Below are 24,405 nucleotides of genomic sequence, written 5' to 3' on the forward strand. Positions count from 1 at the left end.
ATTCTCGGTGTTAAATATGCTCTATGACAAAATTTCAAGTGTATGTATGATTTGGGTTTTTTGAAACAGCGGCAGCATTATCCCAAATCGCATCCCAGTCTAAACCTTGTCCTAATTCAGATATGTCCCTATACCAAGCTTTCATTCCTGATGTGGGCATATATTTCTGGGAGTTTAATTTATCATAGATATATGACACTATCTCCCCTGGAGCACTCTGTATCCAACTTAAAATGGGATGGTCCTTTAAAACTGACCCCCAGGGAATGCCATAGGCTTTACAAGCTGGTCTTACTCTAAAGTAGAAGAGAGTGTTTATCAATATTATATCGAGATATCAGTTCTTGAAAGCTAAGGATAGTACTTGCCCCATTAATATCTTGAAGAGTAGTAATACCTTTATCCTCCCAAGTTCTGTTAGTGAATGGTTTCCCTCCTCTTTAGAAGATGATTATTGTTCCATAATGGAGATGATTTGCACCATACGCTTTTAAATTTTAGGAATTTTTCTGCTGCTCTAAACACTTGTAGCATATGGGTTAGAATTGGACCGTAATACAAATCACATGTTTTGGTAGACATACCTATAAGGAGAAAGTCCTTCAACCTTGTTGATGCTATTAGCTCTTGTTCTATGTTTTTCCATGATGAAACTTTATCCTCCTCCATCCAATAGCTAAGACTTTTTAATAGAAATGCCCAGTGATACAATTTAAAATTTGGTCGTGCCAATCCCCCATCCGACTTTTTGAATTGTAGAGCTGACCACTTTATATTGGGTCGTTTACCATTCCAAACATAGCGTCGTAGTAAGGAGTCCAGTTTTTGCCAATATCCTGCTGGAGGTGCAAGTGGGATCATTGAGCTGATAGAATTAATGCGGGGTAAGATGTTCATTTTAATGACCGATATACGGGCTGGGACTGATGCTGGCAGGTGTCTCCACCTATTAATATCATCTTCTATTTTTTTTTTCAAAATTAAATATAAATATAAATAAAAATAAAAATAATAAATAAATAGTAATAAATAACAAGAACATGAGATTATAAGATGAAAAGTTCTTAAAATAAGATCATTGGTTGTGGGAACATCTCAATGGAAGGGGCAAATGTAGTTATTCCCTCTTGTTGAAAAGTGAGATGGTTGAGGGGTGGTAACTGTTCTTGAACCTGCTGCTGCGAGTCATGAGGCCCTTGGCAGCAGTGAGCCGAGAGCCTGACCTATGTGGTGGGGATCTCTTGACAAGGCTTTGTTTCATTGGCCAACTGTAGATCATGGAGTTTATCCAGAATGTGATAGAGCCTTTACTTCTCAATGATAACTTTGTCATTGGCCAGATTCTATCCTGCAGAACTCACCAGTCAGTCTCTGGTTAACATTTTCTCTTTTGAGATCCAGCTTTTTGTAACATTCATTGCCAAAAGTTCAAAGTAAATTTATTATTGAAGTACATACTGCATATGTCACATATGCAACCCTGCGATCCATTTTCTTGCAGGCAATTTCAATAAATCCATAACAGCATGGTACCGTGGTGGTTAGCTCGATGCTTTGCAGACCTGGCGACCTGCTGCCTGTTAGAAGTTTGTATGTTCTCCCCATGACTGTGTGCTTCCTCAGTGTTCTCCGGTGTCAAAAGGCATACCAGTTGTTGGGTTAATTGGTTATTATAAATTGTCCCGTAGTTAGGCTAGGATTAAATCAGTGGTTGCTGGGCAGCACGGCTTGAGGAGCCGGAAGGGCCATTCCACGCTGTTTTTCAGAAAAAAAGAATAATAACCATTATAGAATCAATGAAAGACTGCACCAACTAGGATGTTCTACCAGTGTGTAAATACAAAAAGAAAGAAAGAATAATAATAAATAAATGAGCACTAAATATCGCAAACAATGGCTGGGGAGTTCTTGAAAGTGAGTGCCTAGGTCATGGGAAAATTTCAATGATGGGGCATGCGAAGTTGAGTGAAGTTATTGCCTTTGGTTCAGGATTCATTGTCAATGGAACTAATTCCCAGAATTGTTTATCTGGCAGGGTGGAGATGTGTCTCTACGAAAGGAGTTGAAAGGCACTCCTTCCCTCTGCTAACCTGCGGGTCACCCTTGGGTAAGGTGCAGATCAGGGTCATATGAAGCCACACGAGCAGGTGGTGGATGGTCATATGAACAGCTGGTGCATATCACAATCCTGGTTATGCAACCGCTGATGCCAGGCCAGGCAGACAATCTCTGAAGAGTATTGATAATGGCTGGGGTCACCCATCTTGTAAAGACACTGCCCAGAAAAAAGCAATGGCAAACCACTTCTGTAGAAAGATTTGCCAAGAACAATCATAGTCTAGACCATGATTACCTACGTCACGCAACACCGCACATAATGAATGAATGCTTACCTGGCATCATTCTGGGGCTGCCTTTGTGCAAAGGACCATGTAGGTACAAGAACGTGAAGTATTGTGCGAAAGTGTGGTGTTCATGCTGTATGACTTTATGACCAAGGTGGTTTACTACCTTGTTTTCAAGGGCAGTGAGGATGGGCGGTAGTGCTAGCCTTGCCACTAACGTGCTGATGCTGGGGAGCAAACAAATATAATGCCATGGTCTTTTCTCCCAGGTGCCGTGGCTGTGGCGGAGTTCATTGCTGACAGCCCCCGTCTCCTCCGGCTGGATCTACGAGAGAATGAGATCAAGACTGGTGGGCTCATGGCTCTCTCGCTAGCTCTCAAGGTCAACCATTCACTGCTGAGGCTTGACCTGGACCGGGAACCCAAGAAAGAAACGGTTAGTGTTTTTACAAATCAAATACTCAATCTCTTAAATCTCACATTCCTTTCCAGAATCCCAGATTTGGAACTTACTGTTCTACATTCTCTTCCTACATTTCACAAAGATCTTAAATGTAAATGTAAATGAGCCATCAATTCCTGCTTCATTCCTGATTTCAGTTACATTGCCATGGGATGGTGGTGGGTGGAAGCAAGACAGAAAGTACACTCAGTGACTACTTTAGGTATTGCATGCTCCTGGTCTCCTGCTACAGGAACCCATCCACTTCAGGGTTTGACATGTTGTGTTCAGAGGTTCAGAGATGCTCACCTGCACACCACTGTTGTACATATGGTTATTTGAGTTATGTCACCTTCCTGTCAGCTTGGATTGATGATGAGGCTGCCCTCATCGTCGCTGGTGACTTTAATAAAGCATCACTCCGTCAAGTCCAATCAAGTCTGTCCGAAGTTTTATCAATACATCCAGGTGAGCACAGGGGGAGATAAACATACTCGACCAGTGCTACTCGCCCTTCTGCAATGCTTATAAAGCACTCCTCCGCCCGCCATTTGGAAAATCGGATCCCTGCTCCATCTTGCTTATACCGATTTACAGGCAGAAGGTGAAACACAACCGTCCGCTGTTGGTCCGACCAGTCGGTCTCCATGGTACATTACTGCTTTGATTACATCAGCTGGAATGTCCTTCATGATGAGGATGTCTCCAGGTTCATGGAAGGGGTCACGAGCTTCATCCGGAAGGGCATCGAGGATATTGTCCCCCAAGAGTCGGTCAGGGTCTATCCAAGCCAGAAACCGTGGATCAACAGTTCCATGCAAGCAGCACTAACTGCGTGAGACAGAGCTTGCATTGCTGGTAATCAGCAGGAACTCAAGAAATACAGCTACAATCCGCGCAAAGTCATCAAGGCAGCAAAATGACAATACACGAACAAGAACCAGACACAACTCTTCACCAACAACAAATGCAGCTTATAGCAAGGTCTGCACACCATTGCAGCCTTCAAAGCTTAAATGCAGCGGTGTTTCCAACATTGCTGCCTCTCTCCCAGATGAGCTAAATCTTTTTTACACTTGTTTTAACATCACCAACATTGAGCCCCCAAGGAGAGCCGCCAAAACTACCTGCACCTTGGTCATCTCTGAAGCTGAAGTACGCAAGTGTTTCCAACGAGTGGACAGTTGTAAGGCTGCAAGACTGGATGGCATCCCAGGGCGGGCACACAGGATGTGCTCTGCACAACTGGCAGACATTTTTAATCTCTCCCTCTCCCAGTATAGAGTGCCCTCCTGCTTCAAAGCATCCACTATTGTCCCTGTACCTAAAAAGACCATGTCTGAACGACTGGCGTCCTGTTGCACTCACCTCAATAATAAACAAGTGCTCTGAAGGGCTGGTCATGCAGCCTGCTACCACCCACACTGGACCCCCTACAGTTCGCCTACTGACACAACTGATCGACAGTTGATGCATTAGTAGCCACAGCTCTACATTACTGTCCTTACACATCTGGAGAAGGATGCTTATGTGAGAATGCTGTTTTTGGACTACAGTTCAGCATTCAACACCATAACTCCAGGCTTGACAAGAAACTCAGAGACTTGTTCTACACCCTGCCCTTGTGTAGCTGGTTCCTGGACTTCCTGTGGGCTCCCTCACCTCTGTCCCTCTGACCCTCAACACAGGGCTATGTACTAAGCCCCCCTCCTTTACTCTCTGTATACCCATGACTGTGTCACCACCCACAGCTCCAATCAGCTAATTAAATTTGCTGATGATACTACATTGATTGGCCTAATCTCAAATAATAATGAGGCAGCCTACAGAGAAGATATCATCACCCTGACACAGTGGTGTCGAGAATACAACCTCTCCCTCAATGTCACAAAAACAAAGGAGCTGGTTGTGGACTACAGGAGCAATGGAGACATCAATAGACATCAATGGATCTGGGTTGAGAGGGTGGACAGCTTTAAGTTCCTCAGCACACACATCACCGAGGACCTCACGTGGTCTGTACATACCGGCTGTGTGGTGAAAAAGGCACAACAGTGTCTCTTTCACCTCAGATGGTTGAAGAAGTTTGGTATGAGCCCCCAAATCCTAAGAACTTTCTATAGGGGTACAATTGTGAGTATCCTGACTGGCTGCATCACTGCCTGTATGGGAACTGTACTTCCCTCAATCGCAGGTCTCTGCAGAAAGTGATGCGGACAGCCCAGCACATCTGAAGGTGTGAACTTCAGCCTATTCAGGACATTTACAAAGACAGGTGTGTAAAAAGGGCCTGATGGATCATTTGGACCTGAGTCATCCCAACCACACACTAGTTCCAGCTGCTACCAACCGGGAAACGATACCGCAGCATAGAAGCCAGGACCAACAGACTCTGGGACAGCTTCTTCCACCAGGCCATCAGACTGATTAATTCATGCTGATACAATTGTATCTTTATGCTATATTGACTGTTCTGTTTACATACTCATCATCATCATCATCATCATGTGCCATACTCTGCCAGAGCCTCGGTGACCACTTTCTTCTGCGATCTGTCGGCAGTCAAACCTCTTGTGTCTCTGGCAGTGAGGCTGGTCCACTTCTTGATGTTGTTGATCCAGGTTGTCCTCTGTCTGCCTCAGGAGGGGGTTCCTTCTACTCTGCCTTCAAGCACAGGTGCGTTCCAGTGTGTCATCAGTTCTTGAGATGTGTCCAAAATAGCGAAGTTTCCTCTGGATAATGGTTTCCAGAAGTATTGGTTTTGTTCCATTCTTTTCTAGATGAAATTGTTGGATCTCCTTTCAATGTATGATACCCTGAGGATCCGTCTGTATGTCCACAGATCAAATGCTGTCAACTTCTTTTCATCAGCTGCTTCGAGGGTCCATGTTTCACAGCCATATAGGGTTACTGGCCAGACGAGATTCTTGAGGAGGCGTATCTTGGTGTCAGTGCTCACAGATCTATCTTTCCAGATGTTCCAGAGTTTGGTAGTGCTTGTGCGTGCCATTGCTAGCCTTCACCTTATTTCCTTGCTGCATTCGTTTGTGTCATTTAGTCCTGCACCAAGGTATAAAGGAGGACACTTCTTCGATCTTGTCGTTTCCGATGTAGATGTCAGCTTGAATTGCAGTTTTACTTATCACCATAACTTTGGTCTTTTTGCCATTTATCAGCAATCCAAATTCAGCAGAGACTTTTGCAACATTATTGAGTAGCGCTTGTAGGTCTTCTGTTGTGGCTAGCAGGGCTGTGTCATCTGCGTATCTCAAGTTACTGGTGGTTCTTCCTCCTGTTTTAATGCCCGTGTTGTCTGGAATTGCCAGTCTCATGATCATCTCAGTGTAATGTTAAAAAGGTGTGGAGAAAGGACGCAGCCTTGGCGGACTCCTTTCCCGTTGCAGAACGATTCAGTCTCGCCAGATGTGGTCCGAAGGCTGGAGGATTGCATAGCATACAGTGTTTCTAGAAGAGACACTAGGCGTGGTGCCATGCCCAGTTGAATCATTGTTGTCCACAGTTTGGTGTATTGGACACGGTCAGATGCCTTTGAGTAGTCTATGAAGCAAATGTACAGGGGGGTATTGACCTCTCTCATTTTCTCCATTATTAGGCACATGTTGAAGAGCTGGTCCCTGGTACCTCGGCCACTCCTGAAGCCAGCCTGTTCGAGTGCAATTTCTCTATCTACATAGTTCTTTAGTCTCTCAGAGATGATTATGAGTAGAACCTTGCTGGCGTGTGTTATCAATACAATTGTTCTGTAATTACTGCACTGCAGGAGGTCCCCTTTCTTGGGAATAGGAATGTAGACAGATTTTCACCAGTCTGTTGGCCATTTGCCAGTTTTCCAAATGGCACAGACAATGCGGTGCAAGATGTGGGCCACTGAGGTGCCTGTTGCTTTCAGTAGTTCCGCAGGTATGTTGTCTGGACCAGATGCTGTATTCTTTTTAATCATCTTGATTGTTCTTTCTGCTTCTGACAGTAGTGGCTATGGTTCATGTCCTAGTGTTATCCAGTCAATGGCTTTGTCACGGTCTTCATTCTCGTGATTTTCGTAGAGTTTCTTCGTGTACTCGAGCGGCCTTTCCCTCACATCTGCATCTTCTGTCAGTATTTTTCCTCCGTCATTTTTGATTGCACCAATTCGTAGTGTGAAGGTGCCGGTAAGTTCTTTTACTGCAGCATAACTATCTTGCTGTTGTGCTGTTGCCTTGGTTAGCCTCATTTTCCATGTTGGAGCAGATGCATTGTAGGTATGCCTCTTTGTGAAGCCTGCAGTGTCACTGGACTTCACACTTCAGCTCCTTGTATTCCTTACTTGTTCCTTTCTGACCTTTCACCAATCTCTTCTTTTCTACTGCATGCAGCGTTTTATTTGTGATCCATTCTGTGCTTTTATGCTTGCGTCGTTTTGGAATGTGTTTCTCTGCTGCTGTTGTCAATGCACCTCTTGTTGCGTTCCAAAGTTCTTCTGGTTCGACCTCTTGTAAGTTCAGCAGGGCTTCAAAACCATAGCAAACCTCTAAGCTGAAAGAGTTTGGTATGTCTGAGAGATCATATCTGACTGGTGGTTTTGCTTGTTTAACGTTCTTAAACCTGAGCTTCATCTTGGCCAACAGCAGTATCACAGTCAGCTCCCAGATGTGTCCTGCGTTTCAGAATATTTGATCTCCATCTTTTGTACATACTATTTACAACAAATTACTATAAGTTGCACATTTAGATGGCGATAACGTAAAGATTTTTACTCATGTATGTGCAGGATGTAAATAATAAAGTCAATTCAATTCAATGGATTGGCCTGGTTATTCTCCTCTGACTTTGTTTTTGCCCACATAACTGCTGTTCATTGTTTTTTTGTTTTTTGCACCATTTGCTGTAAACTCCAGAGACTGTTGTGCATGAAAATCCCAGGAGATCAACAGTTTTAGAGACACTCAAGCCACCCCTTCTGGTACCAACAATCAATGGTCAAAGTCACCTAGATCACATTTCTTCCCCATTCTTATGTTTGGTCTGAACAACAACTGAGCTTCTATGTGCATTGAGTTGCTGCCACATGATTGGCTGATTAAATATTAAATATATGCATTAATGAGCATATATACACGTGTACCTAATAAAGCGGCCACTGAGTGTAATCATGACTGCTGGCTACTGAGAGTTGGAGCTGCCATGATAGGCCAGTTGGCCTTTTCCAGATCTCAGTTTTGCGTGGTTGACTATAGTTTTTTTTTAAAAACCTTTTTCCCTAGATGTCTCTGTTTGAATCACGGGGTGCAGATACAAGAATGCTTTGTATGGCAACACACATTGAATGTTTGATGGTGTACAGTAGAAAGGGAATTGTAGTTGTTAAAGAAAGCTATTCATGAGTAGAAGATGCATGTGAGCTTTACGGGAGAGGGTGTCTATATATGAGATCTTTGGTGGACTGAGTGTGACTTCCCAATAGGGTCGGTCGGCTTGATATTCTACTGGCTTTGTCATCGAGAGACCTTGGTGAAGATGTGAGACAAGACACGTGGTTGAAGTGAATTGGGGAGCAAGAAGCCATTTGCTGCCTTAAGCCTTCCCTGCCATTCGTTCAGCTCACACTTCAAAGTTCAATGTAAATTTATCATCAAAGTACACGTACCTCACCACGTACAATCCTCAGGTTCATTTTCTTATGGACAAACTCAATAAATCCATAATAGAATTATAGCCATAATAGAATCAATGAAAGACCGCAATAACTTGGATGTTCAGAGTGCAAAAGATGAAAAAATTGTGCAAATATGAAAAGGAAGAAATGATAATAAATAACTAAGCAATAAATATCTTGAAAGTGAGTCTATTGGTGGTGGGAATATTTCAATGATGGAGCAAGTGAAATTGAGTGATGTTATCCCCTCTGTTCAAGAGCCTGATGGTTGAGGTGTAATAACTGTTCCTGAACCTGGTGGTGTGTATCCTGAGGCTCCTGTACCTTCTTCCTGATGGCAGCAATGAGAAGAGAGCATAGTCTGTGTGGTGGGGATCTCTGATGATGGATGCTGCTTTCCTGCTACAGTGTTTCATGTAGATATGTTCAGTGGTGAGGAGGGCTTGGGTACTTTGGTGCCAATATCCACCCTGGTTCTATAGTCCTTAATACCTTGTCTTACAGAATCTATCAACTTTCCATTTCCAATTACTAATCAACTATCAGAGCATTTGATTGCTCTGGGCCAGAATAAGGGGGGATCTCATTGAAATCTATCGAATGTTGAAAAGTCTGGATAGAATGGCTGTGGAGAGGATGTTTCCTCTAGTGGGGGAGTGTAAGACCAGAGGGTACAGCCTCAGAATACAAGGACATCCCTCCGGAACAGAGATGAGAAGGAATTTCTTTAGCCAGAGGGTAGTGAATCTGTGGAATTCATTGCCACAGGTGGCTGTAGAGGCCAAGTTTTTGGGTATACTTAAAGCAGAGCTTGATAGATTCTTGATTAATGCTATGGGGAGGAGGCAGGACAATGGGATTGAAAGGGATAATAAATCAGCCATGATGGTATGGCATAACAGACTTGCTGGGCTAAATGGCTTAATTACAAGCTGTGCCAGCCTGAGCACACTCAAATATTTTATCGTAATATATAGAATATTGAAGAGTGTAGCATAGTCCATGCCCTTTGGCTCACAGTGTTGTGCCAACCCTTCAACCTACTCAGCAATCTATCTAACCCTCCCCTCCTACATGGACCAGAATCCTCCATTTTCCTTTCACCCACATGCCTATCTAACAGACTGTTAAATATCCCAAATCTGTCAGTCTCTCCACCACCCCACAGCAATGTATTTCAGACACGTACCACTCTGTATGTAATAAACCAGCCTCTGGCATCTCCACGAAACCTTCCACGTTAAATGGATGTCCTCTGATATTGGCCATGGCCATCCTGGGGGAAAAGGCACTCTGTCTGTGCCCCTTGTACGACTTTAGCAGGTTCAATGGTTCAACTTAGTATCAGAAAATGTATATAGTATACAACCTGAAATTCTTGTACTTTGCAGAGATCCACGAAACAGAGAAAGAAACCCCCCAAAGAATGAATGACAGAAAACATTGGAGCCCCAAACTCCCCCCTCCCCAACGCACAAGCAGCAACAAAAGTATCGACCCCCCACCCTCCCACTCCCCGTACTTACCCCGTCATGTAAGCAATATCAAAGTCCCCAGAGACCATGATCTAAAAACCATCAAAAACTACTGACCATCCCAACACTTTGATGCTTCAGACACGCTTCCTTTCCCCCTCCCTCTCTCTCTCCCTCCCTCTCTCTCTCCCTCCCTCCCTCTCTCCCTCCCTCCCTCTCTCCCTCTCTCCCTCCCTCCCTCCCTCTCTCTCTCCCTCCCTCCCTCCCTCTCTCTCTCCCTCTCCCTCTCTCCCTCCCTCTCCCTCTCTCTCTCTCACATGAGGGAGAAAGAGATATTGCTGCTGCAACAGTGAGTGGGCAGATCAACAGCTCATTGTTTCGATGTTACAGTCCGCCGTGTCACTTATCCAAATTCTCTCAATTCGAGGACCTACAGCCTTCCACTCACTATCTCTCGAGTGCAGGGGCCTTCTTTTGATAGCTGTGCTTACTGCCGACTATCTCAATGATTCAATCTCCCGCAAAACTTCAATCGGCAAGACCAGTGAGAAATTGGGTGGTCCACAGGGCCGCGCCCCGAAGGCGCATGACTTCCCGGCTGCTCCAGGAGATACTGCTCAGCGAGTTCCGAGAGTGAGTACCCACTGCCTGTGAAGAACCTTGTTTGAGTGCAGCTGTACATCACGGATTCCGACAGGATCCTAGCCACCTTGAAAAAGAAAAGAAAAAGACATGAGAAGAGGGTTTGCCTCTCGTCCTCCTTCACTCCAAAGCAAAATGCCCTAGCTCAGTCAACCTTTCCTCATAAGATATGCTCTGTAATCTAGGCAGCACCTGGTAAGCCAGAGACTTTTCTTACCAGGGCAGAAATGGCTAATACAAGGAGGGGAGGGGCATAATTTTAACATGATTCAAGAAGAGTATCGGGGGATATGTCACAGGTAGGTGCTGAGTGTATGGGTGTATTGTTGCCCTGCAGTTGCGAGTTCCTGACCAGCTTCACTCGCCTCAGCATTGGATTACAGACTCCAGTTGTGCCTTGCAGCCATCGGGCTCCTGACCAGCTTCACTCACCTTCGCACTGAACTGGTTCCATGGCAATGGACTCACTTTCAGGGACTCTGCGGTTCATGTTCTGTGTTTGATTTATTTACTCATTTATTGTTTGCACGCATTGGATATTTGTCTCTCTTTGGTGTGTGTGTGGGGCGGGGGGGGAAGGTTCATGGATTCTCTTGTGTTTCTCTTTGTGGCTGCCTGCATGACGATGAATCTCTAAGTTGTATATAGTATGCATACTTTGGACGTAGAATGTTTTGCCAGGCATGATGGTATAGAAACATAGAAACATAGAAAATAGGTGCAGGAGTAGGCCATTCGGCCCTTCGAGCCTGCACCGCCATTTATTATGATCATGGCTGATCATCCAACTCAGAACCCCGCCCCAGCCTTCCCTCCATACCCCCTGACCCCCGTAGCCACAAGGGCCATATCTAACTCCCTCTTAAATATAGCCAATGAACTGGCCTCAACTGTTTCCTGTGGCAGAGAATTCCACAGATTCACCACTCTCTGTGTGAAGAAGTTTTTCCTAATCTCGGTCCTAAAAGGCTTCCCCTCTATCCTCAAACTGTGACCCCTCGTTCTGGACTTCCCCAACATCGGGAACAATCTTCCTGCATCTAGCCTGTCCAATCCCTTTAGGATCTTATACGTTTCAATCAGATCCCCCCTCAATCTTCTAAATTCCAACGAGTACAAGCCCAGTTCATGCAGTCTTTCTTCATATGAAAGTCCTGCCATCCCAGGAATCAACCTGGTGAACCTTCTTTGCACTCCCTCTATGGCAAAGATGTCTTTCCTCAGATTAGGGGACCAAAACTGCACACAATACTCCAGGTGTGGTCTCACCAAGGCCTTGTACAACTGCAGTAGTACCTCCCTGCTCCTGTACTCGAATCCTCTCGCTATAAATGCCAGCATACCATTCGCCTTTTTCACTGCCTGCTGTACCTGCATGCCCACTTTCAATGACTGGTGTATAATGACACCCAGGTCTCGTTGCACCTCCCCTTTTCCTAATCAGCCACCATTCAGATAATAATCTGTTTTCCTATTTTTGCCACCAAAGTGGATAACTTCACATTTATCCACATTAAATTGCATCTGCCATGAATTTGCCCACTCACCCAACCTATCCAAGTCACCCTGCATCCTCTTAGCATCCTCCTCACTGCTAACACTGCCACCCAGCTTCGTGTCATCCGCAAACTTGGAGATGCTGCATTTAATTCCCTCATCCAAGTCATTAATATATATTGTAAACAACTGGGGTCCCAGCACTGAGCCTTGCGGTACCTCACTAGTCACCGCCTGCCATTCTGAAAAGGTCCCGTTTATTCCCACTCTTTGCTTCCTGTCTGCTAACCAATTCTCCACCCACACCAATACCTTACCCCCAATACCGTGTGCTTTAAGTTTGCACACTAATCTCCTGTGTGGGACCTTGTCAAAAGCCTTTTGAAAATCCAAATATACCACATCCACTGGTTCTCCCCTATCCACTCTACTCGTTACATCCTCAAAAAATTCTATGAGATTCGTCAGACATGATTTTCCTTTCACAAATCCATGCTGACTTTGTCCGGTCATTTCACCGCTTTTCAAATGTGCTGTTATCACATCCTTGATAACTGACTCCAGCAGTTTCCCCACCACCGACGTTAGGCTAACCAGTCTATAATTCCCCGGTTTCTCTCTCCCTCCTTTTTTAAAAAGTGGGGTTACATTAGCCACCCTCCAATCCTCAGGAACTAGTCCAGAATCTAACGAGTTTTGAAAAATTATCACTAATGCATCCACTATTTCTTGGGCTACTTCCTTAAGCACTCTAGGATGCAGACCATCTGGCCCTGAGGATTTATCTGCCTTCAATCCCTTCAATTTACCTAACACCACTTCCCTACTAACTTGTATTTCGCTCAGTTCCTCCATCTCACTGGACCCTCTGTCCCTTACTATTTCTGGAAGATTATTTATGTCCTCCTTAATGAAGACAGAACCAAAGTAATTATTCAATTGGTCTGCCATGTCCTTGCTCCCCATAATCAATTCACCTGTTTCTGTCTGCAGGGGACCTACATTTGTCTTTACCAGTCTTTTCCTTTTTACATATCTATAAAAGCTTTTACAGTCCGTTTTTATGTTCCCTGCCAGTTTTCTCTCATAATCTTTTTTCCCCTTCCTAATTAAGCCCTTTGTCCTCCTCTGCTGAACTCTGAATTTCTCCCAGTCCTCAGGTGAGCCACTTTCTCTGGCTAATTTGTATGCTTCTTCTTTGGAATGTATGTAGGGACGTTTAAGAAATTCTTACACAGGCACATGGATGATAGAAAACTGGAGGGCTGTGTAGAAGGGAAGGGTTAGATTGATCTTAGAGTCGGTTAAAAGGTTGGCACCACATCATAGGTGGAAGGGCCTATACTGTGCAGTGTTCTCTATGACCACTGGAGCTCCAAAATAATTTGAAGCACTTTAACCTGAAGCCTCTGAAGCTTGAAACATTCCAAAGTTTAAAAGTAAATTTGCTATCAAAGTACACGTACGTCGCCGTATACACCTGACATGCATTTTCTTGCAGGCATGCTCAATAAATACATAATAGAATAATAACTATAACAGAATCAATGAAAAACAGCAACTTGGGCATTCAACTGGTGTGCAAGAGACGATACCATTGCCATCACCTTCCACCTGGCCCTAACCCACCTGGACAAAAAAGACACGTACGCTCGAATGCTGTTCAGTTCAGCATTCAACACGATCATTCCTCAGAAACTGATTGGAAAGCTAAGCCTACTGGGCCTGAACACCTCCCTCTGCAACTGGATCCTGAACTTCCTGACTGGGAGACCTCAGTCACTCTGGATTGGAAGCAGCATCTCCAACACCATCACACTGAGCACGGGTGCCCCCCAGGGCTGTGTGCTCAGTCCACTGCTGTTCACTCTGCTGACCCACAACTGTGCTGCAACACACAGCTCGAACCACATCATCGAGTTCACCGATGACACGACCGTGGTGGGTCTCATCAGCAAGAACGACGAGTCAGCATACAGAGAGGAGGTGCAGCGGCTAACGGACTGGTGCAGAGCCAACAACCTGTCTCTGAATGTGAACAAAACAAAAGAGATGGTTGTTGAATTCAGGAGGACACAGAACAACCACTCTCCACTGAACATCGACGACTCCTCCGTAGAGATCATTTAAGAGCACCAAATTTCTTGGTGTTCACCTGGCAGAGAATCTCACCCGGTCCCGCAACACTAGCTCTATAGCAAAGAAAGCCTAGCAGCGTCTCTACTTTCTGCAAAGGCTGAGAAAAGTCCATCTCCCACCCCCCATCCTCACCACATTCTACAGAGGTTGTATTGAGAGCATCCTGAGCAGCTGCATCACGGCCTGGTTCGGAAATTGCACCATCTCGGATCGCAAGACCCTGCAGCGGATAGTGAGGTCAGCTGAGAAGATTATCGGGGTCTCTCTTCCCGCCATTACAGACATTTACACCACACGCTGCATCCGTAAAGCAAACAGCATTATGAAGGACCCCACACACCCCTCATACAAACTCTTTTCCCTCCTGCCATCTGGCAGAAGGCTCAGAAGCATTCTATGACCAGACTATGTAACAGTTTCTTCCCCCAAGCCATCAGACTCCTCAATACCCAGAGCCTGGACTGACACCAACCTACTGCTCTCTACTGTGCCTATTGTCTTGTTTATTATTTATTGTAATGCCTGCACTGTCTTGTGCACTTTATGCAGTCCTGGGTAGGTCTGTAGTCTAGTGTAGTTTTTGTATTGTTTCATGTAGCACCATGGTCCTGAAAAAGTCTCATTTTTACTGTGTACTATACCAGCAGTTACAGTCAAAATGACAATAAAAAGTGACGACTTGATTTGATGTGTTTGTGCATGTGACCTCCTTTTAGAGAGGCATCCATTAACTTGTCATTATAAAGTATCTATAAAATATAATACAACAGGCCAGTTCTGTAACTGATAGCTTGTTAGGATGCTGGAGCAGGAATCCAGTTGCAGACCCAGTACTGTGCACACAGTGATATTAATTGAGTAACAAATCCCGAGGTGCAAACGAAGTCGACATCAAAGTTCAGGCAGAGATCAGAACATCCAGAGAGATCCAAAAACCAGAATCGGGAAATAGTCAGAGTCGATTTTCAGATGGGCAGAGTACAGATACAAATACTGGAAAGGCTCAGGAAAATTCCCTGGCACAATCTGGCAGCAATCAGGTGAAAACACAGGACTGAAATACACTGAACAGTAAACAGAGAGGCAGGTGATAGGTGGAGCACAATGAGACCCAGGCGGCAGCAAAACAGGTGATAATGAGAAACAGATGATAATGGAGTACTCAGTAACACAGAGGCCGGAGCAGAGCAGAGCAGGAGTGGGGACAGGAGCACATGGCAGTACAAAACCACAGACTGACAGCTAGGGGGAAACACTCAAAAAGACAGAGTTCAACTGGAGGTACTGACATAGCTCTCCATTTCTCTTCTCAGGTAAAGAGCTTCATTGAAACTCAAAAGGCCCTGCTCACCGAGATCCAAAATGGTTGCAAAAGGAATTTCATTCTTGCAAAGGAAAAGGAAGAGAGAGAACAGAAGATGCGACAGTCTGCCTCAATGCCCGAGATCTCCGTGACTCTGTGCGATAAGACAGATGAGTTGCAAAATGTCCAAACCTGCCCAAGGGGCGAGGAATCAGGAAATGGAGGTGCCCAGGGAAGTGTTCCGAACATGACTGAGGACACTGAGCACTTGGATGGTGCTGATAAATCGAGGGTTTCTACCCTCTCCGTGGAATGTAATTTGACTGAACAAGATGAATCGGTGCCACAGGCTGGTCTGATCAAGCCACTTAACTCTGAACAACAGCAGGCTGCTTCAGAAATGCCTTCTGGGAAGGAGTCTGTCACGGATTCCAAGGCCGATGGTGTGGATAGCCCAGCCACAGTTGATAACCCGCAAGATAACACTGAATTATATCCTGCAAAGTCGGAAAGCCCAGTCGCTGTCAGCCCGCCAGTGGAGGTCCCGTCACGAAACAATGAGAGGCTTGTATCCAGCCCAGGGAGAGGACACAAAGTCTTTGTGGTGACCAGAGTGGAAAGCCCACCGGAGGACCCCAGTAATCGTGACGCACAGTGGGGAGAAGAAGCACTGCAGAGCGAAAAGAATAGGACCACAGATAATGAGGCAGAATCCCCCTTGGAGCCTTGTCAAGGTTCAGTACCAAGCACTACAGCAGCTTACACAGTTCCAGCCCCAGCCTCGGAAAGAAGTCTCCAATCCAGGAGCCTGCCGAATCAGGAAAAGCCGGTAGAGTACACTGAGCATGACTTTGAGACGGTCTGTGCTAAAGACTGTGATCATGTGATGCATGGGGGCACCTTACCGAATGGATTCAAAGCCGACCTTGTGCATAGACTGCCTGAATTAGCAGTGTTAGCAACAGGGACGGATGACAAAGTGTTGAGCTGCCACATCGAGCAAGGTAAGGGTTATACTCTTGTTAAGGATCATTCTCGGGCTGTGTAGTAGTAATGCATAAACAGATGCTGGAAATCTAAACAACGCACACACAAAATGCTGGAGGAAGTCGGCAGGTCCAGCAGCATCTATGGAGAGAAATAAACAGTTGACTTTGCGAGCTGAGACCCTTCTTTAGAACTGAGAAGGAGGGGGGAAGATGCCAGAATAAAAAGTTGTGGGGTGAGGAGGGAGAAGGAGGCAAGCTGGAAGGTGATGAGTGAAGCCAGGTGAGTGGGAAAAGCCAAAGACTGGAGAAGAAAGAATCTGATAGGAGAGGAGAGTGGACCAGAGGAGAAAGGGAAGGAGGAAGGGACCTCAGAGGGAATAATGAGCAGGTGAGAAGATATAAAAGGTCAGAGTTGTTGTTCGTCCATCGTTGATGTCGATGAAGACCTCGACACTATTATTGATGGTGTCGAGACTAGCGCTTGATTTGGATTTAAGTGAAGGAAAGTTGTGCAGTGTCAGCCTCACTCTCTCTTCCCAATTCCCATCTGGGTCCAGTGGCAAGACAGAGTCGAGGCGGCTGGAGATGGGACTAGGCGCAGTGGATGATCAGGGCAACTTCTGTTCTACACGTTCCACGATGCTTGCAGAGACTGCCTTCTTGACCATTGGACCTTCCATTGGTCTCATCTGCTCAATCCACCGGAGTCTGTCTTCACATGCTGGGATAGACAACTCCCTATCTCACCGAGGGTTTGAGACCCGTCGGCTACCCTCACCTGGTTTAGCCGGCTCGTCGAAGCCATTGCCCGGGGTGTGGTCGCTGTCGCATGCAAACAGCTACGGGGAGCCACAGGTGAGAGCTGAGTGCCAGGTGGGGACCAAAGGTGGATTAACCGCCTTGAAAAGGACACGACGTGTTCCCCCACCAGAGGTGCTACCCCTCCCTGACACCCCATACACCCCAAAAGGTCAGAGTGGGGAATAGAGGAAGGGGGGGGGGTTGTTTACAGGAAGGAGAAATTGATATTCGTGCCATCAAGTTGGAGGCTACCCAGACAGAAGATAAGGTGTTGCTCCTTCACCTTGAGGGTGGCCTCCCCTTGGCACTAGAGGAGGCCATGGACCGACGTGTCGAAGCAGGAATGGGAATTGCAATTGAAGTATTTGGCCATCAGAAGTTCCCACTTGTGGTGGATGGTGCAGAGCTGCTGGACGAAGTGGTCACCCAATTTACGATGGGCCGCACCAATATAGAGGAAGCCAACCACGGCTGACAAGCTCAATCTGCCCGAAGTGACTGGTTTTATGGCACCAGTAACCTGTCTTTGCCCCTTCTCCTGTCAGTAGAAATGGTTCCACTGGGCTTAGTATCCAAGCCATACATGAAGGCCAGGATCTGGAATTTAACTTCCAACTGATTCTCCATGGCTAGTGAAACTCGAAATTGGATGTTGGATATTCTCAATCCTATTGAAACTACATAGGAAGACAGCAGCTAAATGTTCCTGCTATTAACTAATTGTTAAAGGTGTATCCCTGTCACTTAAAGCACATTGCAGGACAGATCTTTTTTGTCTATTACCCTTCTGTTTTATAGAGTCATAGAATTCTACAGCACAAAAGTGGGCATTAGGTCCATCTAGTCTGTGTTGTTCTATTATTCTGCCTAGACCCATCGACCTGCACATGGACCATAGTTCTCCATACCCTTCCCATCAAATGATTGCATAGACTATGTTACTGCAATGCATTTTTTACTGGCCTTCCAAAGCAATCTCTTGACAAAGATCAACATTGCTCCTAGACTTTTAAATGAAGCCAGGATGAGGGAGCTTATCACTCCCGCCCTAGCTATGCTGCATGGGCTTTTAGAATTGATTTTAAAATTCTCTTTCGTCAGAATCAAAATCAGGTTTAATATCACCGACATATGTGATGAAATTTGTTTAAACTTGTTTTTAAAGCCTTGTTCTCAATGGTCTGAGTCTGGAGTACAGAATCACTTTTGCTTTTTTAATCCTGCTCGCACTCTCAGGTCTTCTTTTGCCAGGCTTATAAATTTAAACAATCTCCCTCAAACGATAATTGGCAGGTCACTTTTTTTTGAACCACATTCCTAAATTGTGGAACTCAATACTAAATCTGTAAGGGATGCAGACTCAGTTGGCACTTTTATACGCCAGTTCAAAACCTATTTATTTAACCTTACTTTTAACTAACATTTTTTATCTTTTATTTTCATGTTTGCAATTAATCCCATTGTAAAGCACTTGGAATCACATCATCATCAGGTTTTTGCAGCTGTGGGGTTCTAACATTTTCTGTCATTTATTCTTCGTTTTATTTTCTCTCGGTTTCATGGATGTCTGTGAAGAGTATGGATTTCAAGTTGTATACTGTAAACATTCTCTGATATTAAATTGAACAACTGTATGAAAATTGCTCCATAAATAAGTTGTTATTATTATTATTCCCATCCATGTACTTATCCAAAATTCTCTTAAATGTTGAATTCAAACCCACATCCACCACTTTTGCTGGCAACTCGTTCCACACTGTCACCACCTTCATGTTCCACTCAAATCTTTTGCCTGTCTCCCTTAACTCATAACATCTGGTTCTAGTTTCACCCCACCTCAGTAGAAAAAGCCTGCTTGCTTTTTATCTTATTTATACCCCTCATAATGTTGTATATAAAATTTATACGAATCAGTTGTAAATTCATGGGCCCATCCTCAATACAATAACAAAAGGGGTGTACCTTGGGTGTCTGGAGTTTGTACTTGTGGAACAGACATCAGTGTTAAACGTTCAGGAGGCTTCTGCTAGTTGAGATATACTACCATTATAAATGTGAAGTTCTGTAGATCTGCCTGACTATTTTCAAAATGTTAACTTTGGGTGAGTGATTATAGTAGTTGAGTCTGTAGTTAGTCATTTGATGCTTTTCCAGTTCCAGCTTCTGTGTGTCAGTCACAACACTGTAATATGACAGCTCAGTCAAAGCAGGAGCTGAATTCCTTGGTTTTATTGGTAATATGGTGGAATGCATGTTGTCCCTTCTACATCATTCTGCACCCTGTCCTACCTTTCATGTTACAGGTCGACCTTCACTAATCCGGCACCATTGGGACCCAGGGAGTGCCAGTCACATTAAGCATAATCAGTGCCGGATTATCAAAGGAACCGGATTACGGGTAGTCGGATTAGTGAAGCTCAACCTGTACCACTGTTTGTTCGTTCGTTATATGCTGTGTCATATGACAAAGATTGTTGCTTCCAAATTTTTTCTATAGAAGTGGTTTGCCATTGCCACCTTCTGGGCAGTGTCTTTACAAGACAGTTGACCCCACCCATTAGCAATACTCTTCAGAGTTTGTCTGCCTAGCATCAGTGGTCACATAACCAGGACCTGTGATGCACCAGCTGCTCATACGACCATTCACCACCTGCTCCAATGGCTTCCCGTGACCCTGATCAGGGAGGTGGGGGCTAAGCAGGTGGTACACCTTGCCCAGACTAGCAGAGGGAAGGAGTGCCTTACACCTCCTTTGGTAGAGACATATCTCTACCCCGCCACCCCATGGACCACAATGTACTCTAATCCATAGAGTCATAGATACATACAAAAAAGAAACATGTTTTTAAGCCTACCAAGATAGCACTGACCATCAACAACTAATAATACAACACCAGTCCCATTTTTTTTAAAACTTCTCCCCACATTCTCATTGGCTCCTTGCAGTTTCTACCTCTCACCTACACCTTGAGCAAATTACAGCGGCCAATTAATCTATCTGGGTGGTGGGGTGGAGATACATCTCTTCCAAAGGAGGTATCAGACACTCCTTCCCTCGCTGGCCTGCAGGTCACCCTTGGGCAAGGTGTAGCACCTGCTTAGCCCCTCCAACCCCACCCACCCTCCACCCAGTCAGTGTCAGGCGAATCCATTGAAGTAGGTGGCAGATGGTCATATGAGCAGCCAGTGCATATCCCAAGTCCTGGTTATGCAACCACTGACTCCAGGTTGAAAATCTCTGAAGTGTATTGCTGATGGCTAGGGATCACTTGTCTTGTAAAGACACTGCCCAGAAGGTGGCAATGGCAAACCATTTCTACAGAAAAATTTGTAGAGAAAAGAAAAATCATGGTCATTGACCATGATTGCCCATGTCTTACGACATGGCATATAATGATGATGATGAACTAACCTACCAACTCACACATCTTTTGAGCAGGTGAGGAAACTAGAGCACCTCGGGGGTGGGGGGAAGCCTGAGTGGACAGGGGAAACATGCAGACTCCACTCAGGGAGCAGCAGAGGTCAGGAATGAACAGAAGTCGTTGGAGCTGTAATAAGACTAGGCAGAATCACAGTTTGGCTTGGAATCAATGGGCCAAAGGGCCTGTTTCTGTGATGCTATGACAAAGCATGTAGGGGATTGGGGAATATGACATGGAAAATTGATGTGCGCCAGCCTTGGTTTTAAATGGTGAAGTTGTCATCATCATCATCAGCTGCCGTGCCCAGTTTGAGCTTTGACTGCCATGGCCCACACACTCCTGTTTCGGGTCAAGTGTACCAATTCATTGGTGTTCATTTCCAGTTCTCTGGCTGCTGTCTCCATCATCATTTATCTTTTGTCTTCCTCTCGCTTTCTTCCCTTCAATCTTCCCCATAATTACCGTGCATTTTAACTGCTCTTTCCTAATCACATTTCCAATGAAGTTACGTTGCCATTTCATGATCTCATACATTATCTCTCTTTTTGTGTTTGCTCTGTTCATGACATCCTCGTTAGATATTCGTTTCGTCCATGATATTCTTTGCATCCTCCTCAAAAACCACATCTCTGCTGCTTCAATTTGTTTCCTCATGTTACTAGATATTGTCCAACATTCTGAGCCATATAACATAACTGGATAAACATAACATTTCAGTATTCTGAGGTGGGTTGTCATGCCTAGTTTAGTATTGGTCAGTATACTCTTCATTCTCGTAAAGATGTCTTTTGCCATCCCCATTCTTCTTTTGATGTCCATATCACATCTGCCATCTGATGTCACCCAGCTTCCTAAGTAGCAAAAGTTCCGTACTTGTTTTATGCCTTCCCCTTTTATTCTCAGCCTGCAGATAGGATTCTCCTTCTTTTTGGATATCACCATACATTCTGTCTTTTTGCAATTGATAGACTCATTTTTGCACTTTCTTCAACAATTATATCAATTAAATTTTGTAGTTCTTCCTCCGTACTTGCAATTAACGCAGTGTCATCTGCATATCTAAAATTATTGACGTTTTCACCGTCAACTTTGATTCCCAAGATGTATCTTGTTTTTTGTAATATTGTTTCACTGTACACATTAAATAAATCAGGGGAGAAAACACACCCTTGTCTGATGCCTGTCTTGATTTTCGTAAACTGACTCACTTCTCCATCTATTCTTAAAGCGGCAGTTTGTTCCCAGTACAGATTTCTGATTAGGCAGAGGTCTTTCGAATCTAGATCTAGAGTTTTCTGTAATATTTCAAATAACTTATTGTGCTTCACTTTATCAAATGCTTTTGTGTAGTCGATAAAACAAACAAATCTTTTTGCACTTGAATAGCTCATTCTGATAGTATCCTTAACATCAATATTGTGTTTCTTGTACCTTTGTCTTTCACAAATCCACATTGTTCTTTGCCTATTTCAGCTTGTGTCTTACTTTTAGCTCTTGTCATCAAAATTCTCAGAAGTATCTTTGTGATGTGACTCGTTAAACTTATGGTCCTATGTAATTCACATTCTAATGCTCCAGGTTTCTTAGGAAAAGTGATAAATACTGATTTTGTCATCTCTTCTGATACTATTCCAGTCTCATAAATGTTATTGATTAAATCAGTAAGTTTTTCAATTCCATAATCTTCAAGGGCGATAATTTGTTCTATTACTAATTCATTAGGACCTGCTGCCTTTCCTTTCTTCATCTTATTTATTGCATTACAGACTTCAGATTTTAAAATACTTGGACCTTCAATGTTTTTCTTAATTTTTAGTTTTTTCCTCGATCGTCTTCAAACAATTCCTGAATATACTCAGTTCATCTGTTCATAATCTCATCTTTTTCCATGATAATGGTACCGTCCTTTGCTTTCAAAATTCCACCTGAAGAACAGAGGAGCTTTTTACCAGTGATATTCTTGATTTGTTGATGTAACCTTTTTGGATCAGTAATAGGGATTCTTTCTATTTGCTCACATTCCTGGTTCAACCATTCTTTGGCTTTTTGACATAAGCTTTTAACTTATGTCAAAAAGCCAAAGAAGAATGGTGAAGTTATAATGAAATAAATATGGAATGAGTAATTAATGAAGTATTAAATGGCAAAACAGTAATGAAGAACCTTATTGTCTATTTTTGCCCTCTTGTACAATGGGAAATCAGGACTTCAGTATGTTTTCTTGCTAATATTCTCCCACCTTCCCCACTGTTCCTTCCAACTATTCATTCCTCACTCAATTAATGGAAATGTTGATATTTCTGCACTCCACACTGTGCAAAGGTTAGTTTCACGAGCCCACCACTATCCAGGACAGTTAACAGGGCTAGGGTAGAATATGGGTCCAGGTGAAGGGTTTCGGCCAGAACGTCAATTGTTTACTATTTTCCATGCCTGCTGAGTTCCTCCAGCATTTTGTGTGTTGCTTTGATTTCCTGTATCTGCAGGCTTTCTACTGTTTAGAATATGGGACTTTAATCAATTGAACCATTGCAAGCTTCTTAATACTCTAAAATCCAGTTGCCTTTTTCATTTCTGTGTTCTTTCCCTCTCTGTTAATAGATATGATTGTTTTTTTTTAAAGAGTTTACAAGTCCTAAAACTGAAAAGGAGTTGGAGAAGTTACTGCTGGAAGCGAGCCAGGAAACCTGTCGTGAAACATCCTGAAGCTGAGCCGGTAAGGAGGTTTCCCATTTCTAATTTTTAAAAAAGACATTAAAAACCCTATTGATGAATCGCATGACTGGACTTGCTGCAAACGAACTAAAACTCGGGTAAGAGGAGGAAAAAGCTACAACAGCTTCTTCCAACAATAGGTGGCTAATTTCTCTGTTGAACAACACCTGTGAGTCTTGTTTGATCTGACCTGTGCTTGACTCCAGGCCCTCACTGATATCATCAACTGACCTCTACATATATACAATCAAATGAAACCGCATTCCTCCAGACCAAGAAGCACTCACTCAGAATACATTTATCACAAATAGCACAATAAACAAAATATAACCACAAATAACTTTGTAAAATATAATTCAAATTTCATATAGCGTTCAACACAGGTATACAATAAACAGTACAGTAAATAGCTCACTGTCCTAGTAACAACACCTCGGTGATGGCAGGGTATTCATTAGTCTTGTTCCTGCACTCACACTTAGTCCTAGTTCAAAGGCAGTTAGCCATGTACAATAAATTCTGGGCTTGCCAATGATGTCCGCATTCTGTGAACAATAAATTTATAACATCTACACTTTAGAGTCATAGAAAAGTACAGCTCAGAAACCGGCCCTTCAGCCCATCTAGTCCGTGCCAAGCCATTTAAACTGTTGACTATCATCGATCTGCACCAGGACCAAAGCTCTCCATGCCACTACCATCCATGTACCTATCCAAATTTTGCTTAAATGTCTAAATCAAGTTTGCGTGCACCACTTAAGCTAGCAGCTCATTCCATACTCTCACGACTCTATGACTGAAGAGGTTTCTCCTCATGTTCCCCTTAACTCATGACCTCTGGTTGTAGTTCAACCCAACCTCAGTGGAAAAAGCCTACTTGCATTTACCCTATCTATACCCCTCATAATTTGGTATACCTCTATCAACTCTCAATCTTCTGCATTCTTCTACGCTATTCATCTTTCCTTATAACTCAGGT

At 44.0% G+C, this 24,405-nt stretch overlaps 1 protein-coding gene across 1 annotated transcript in view; it reads left to right on the forward strand.

Annotated features, from left to right (window-relative positions):
• Positions 1–24,405, forward strand: part of ppp1r37 (protein phosphatase 1, regulatory subunit 37) — a 169,439-nt gene that overhangs the window by 136,627 nt on the left and 8,407 nt on the right. Inside the window, exons 10-12 of the mRNA XM_063063474.1 lie at positions 2,615–2,781; positions 15,507–16,500; positions 23,335–23,427. Coding sequence (XP_062919544.1) covers positions 2,615–2,781; positions 15,507–16,500; positions 23,335–23,417 — 1,244 coding nt within the window. The 3' untranslated portion in view covers positions 23,418–23,427. The remainder of the gene's footprint in view (positions 1–2,614; positions 2,782–15,506; positions 16,501–23,334; positions 23,428–24,405) is intronic.

This window comes from Mobula hypostoma, chromosome 12 (assembly GCF_963921235.1).
Source record: "Mobula hypostoma chromosome 12, sMobHyp1.1, whole genome shotgun sequence".
In the NCBI taxonomy this organism is placed as follows: domain Eukaryota; kingdom Metazoa; phylum Chordata; class Chondrichthyes; order Myliobatiformes; family Myliobatidae; genus Mobula; species Mobula hypostoma.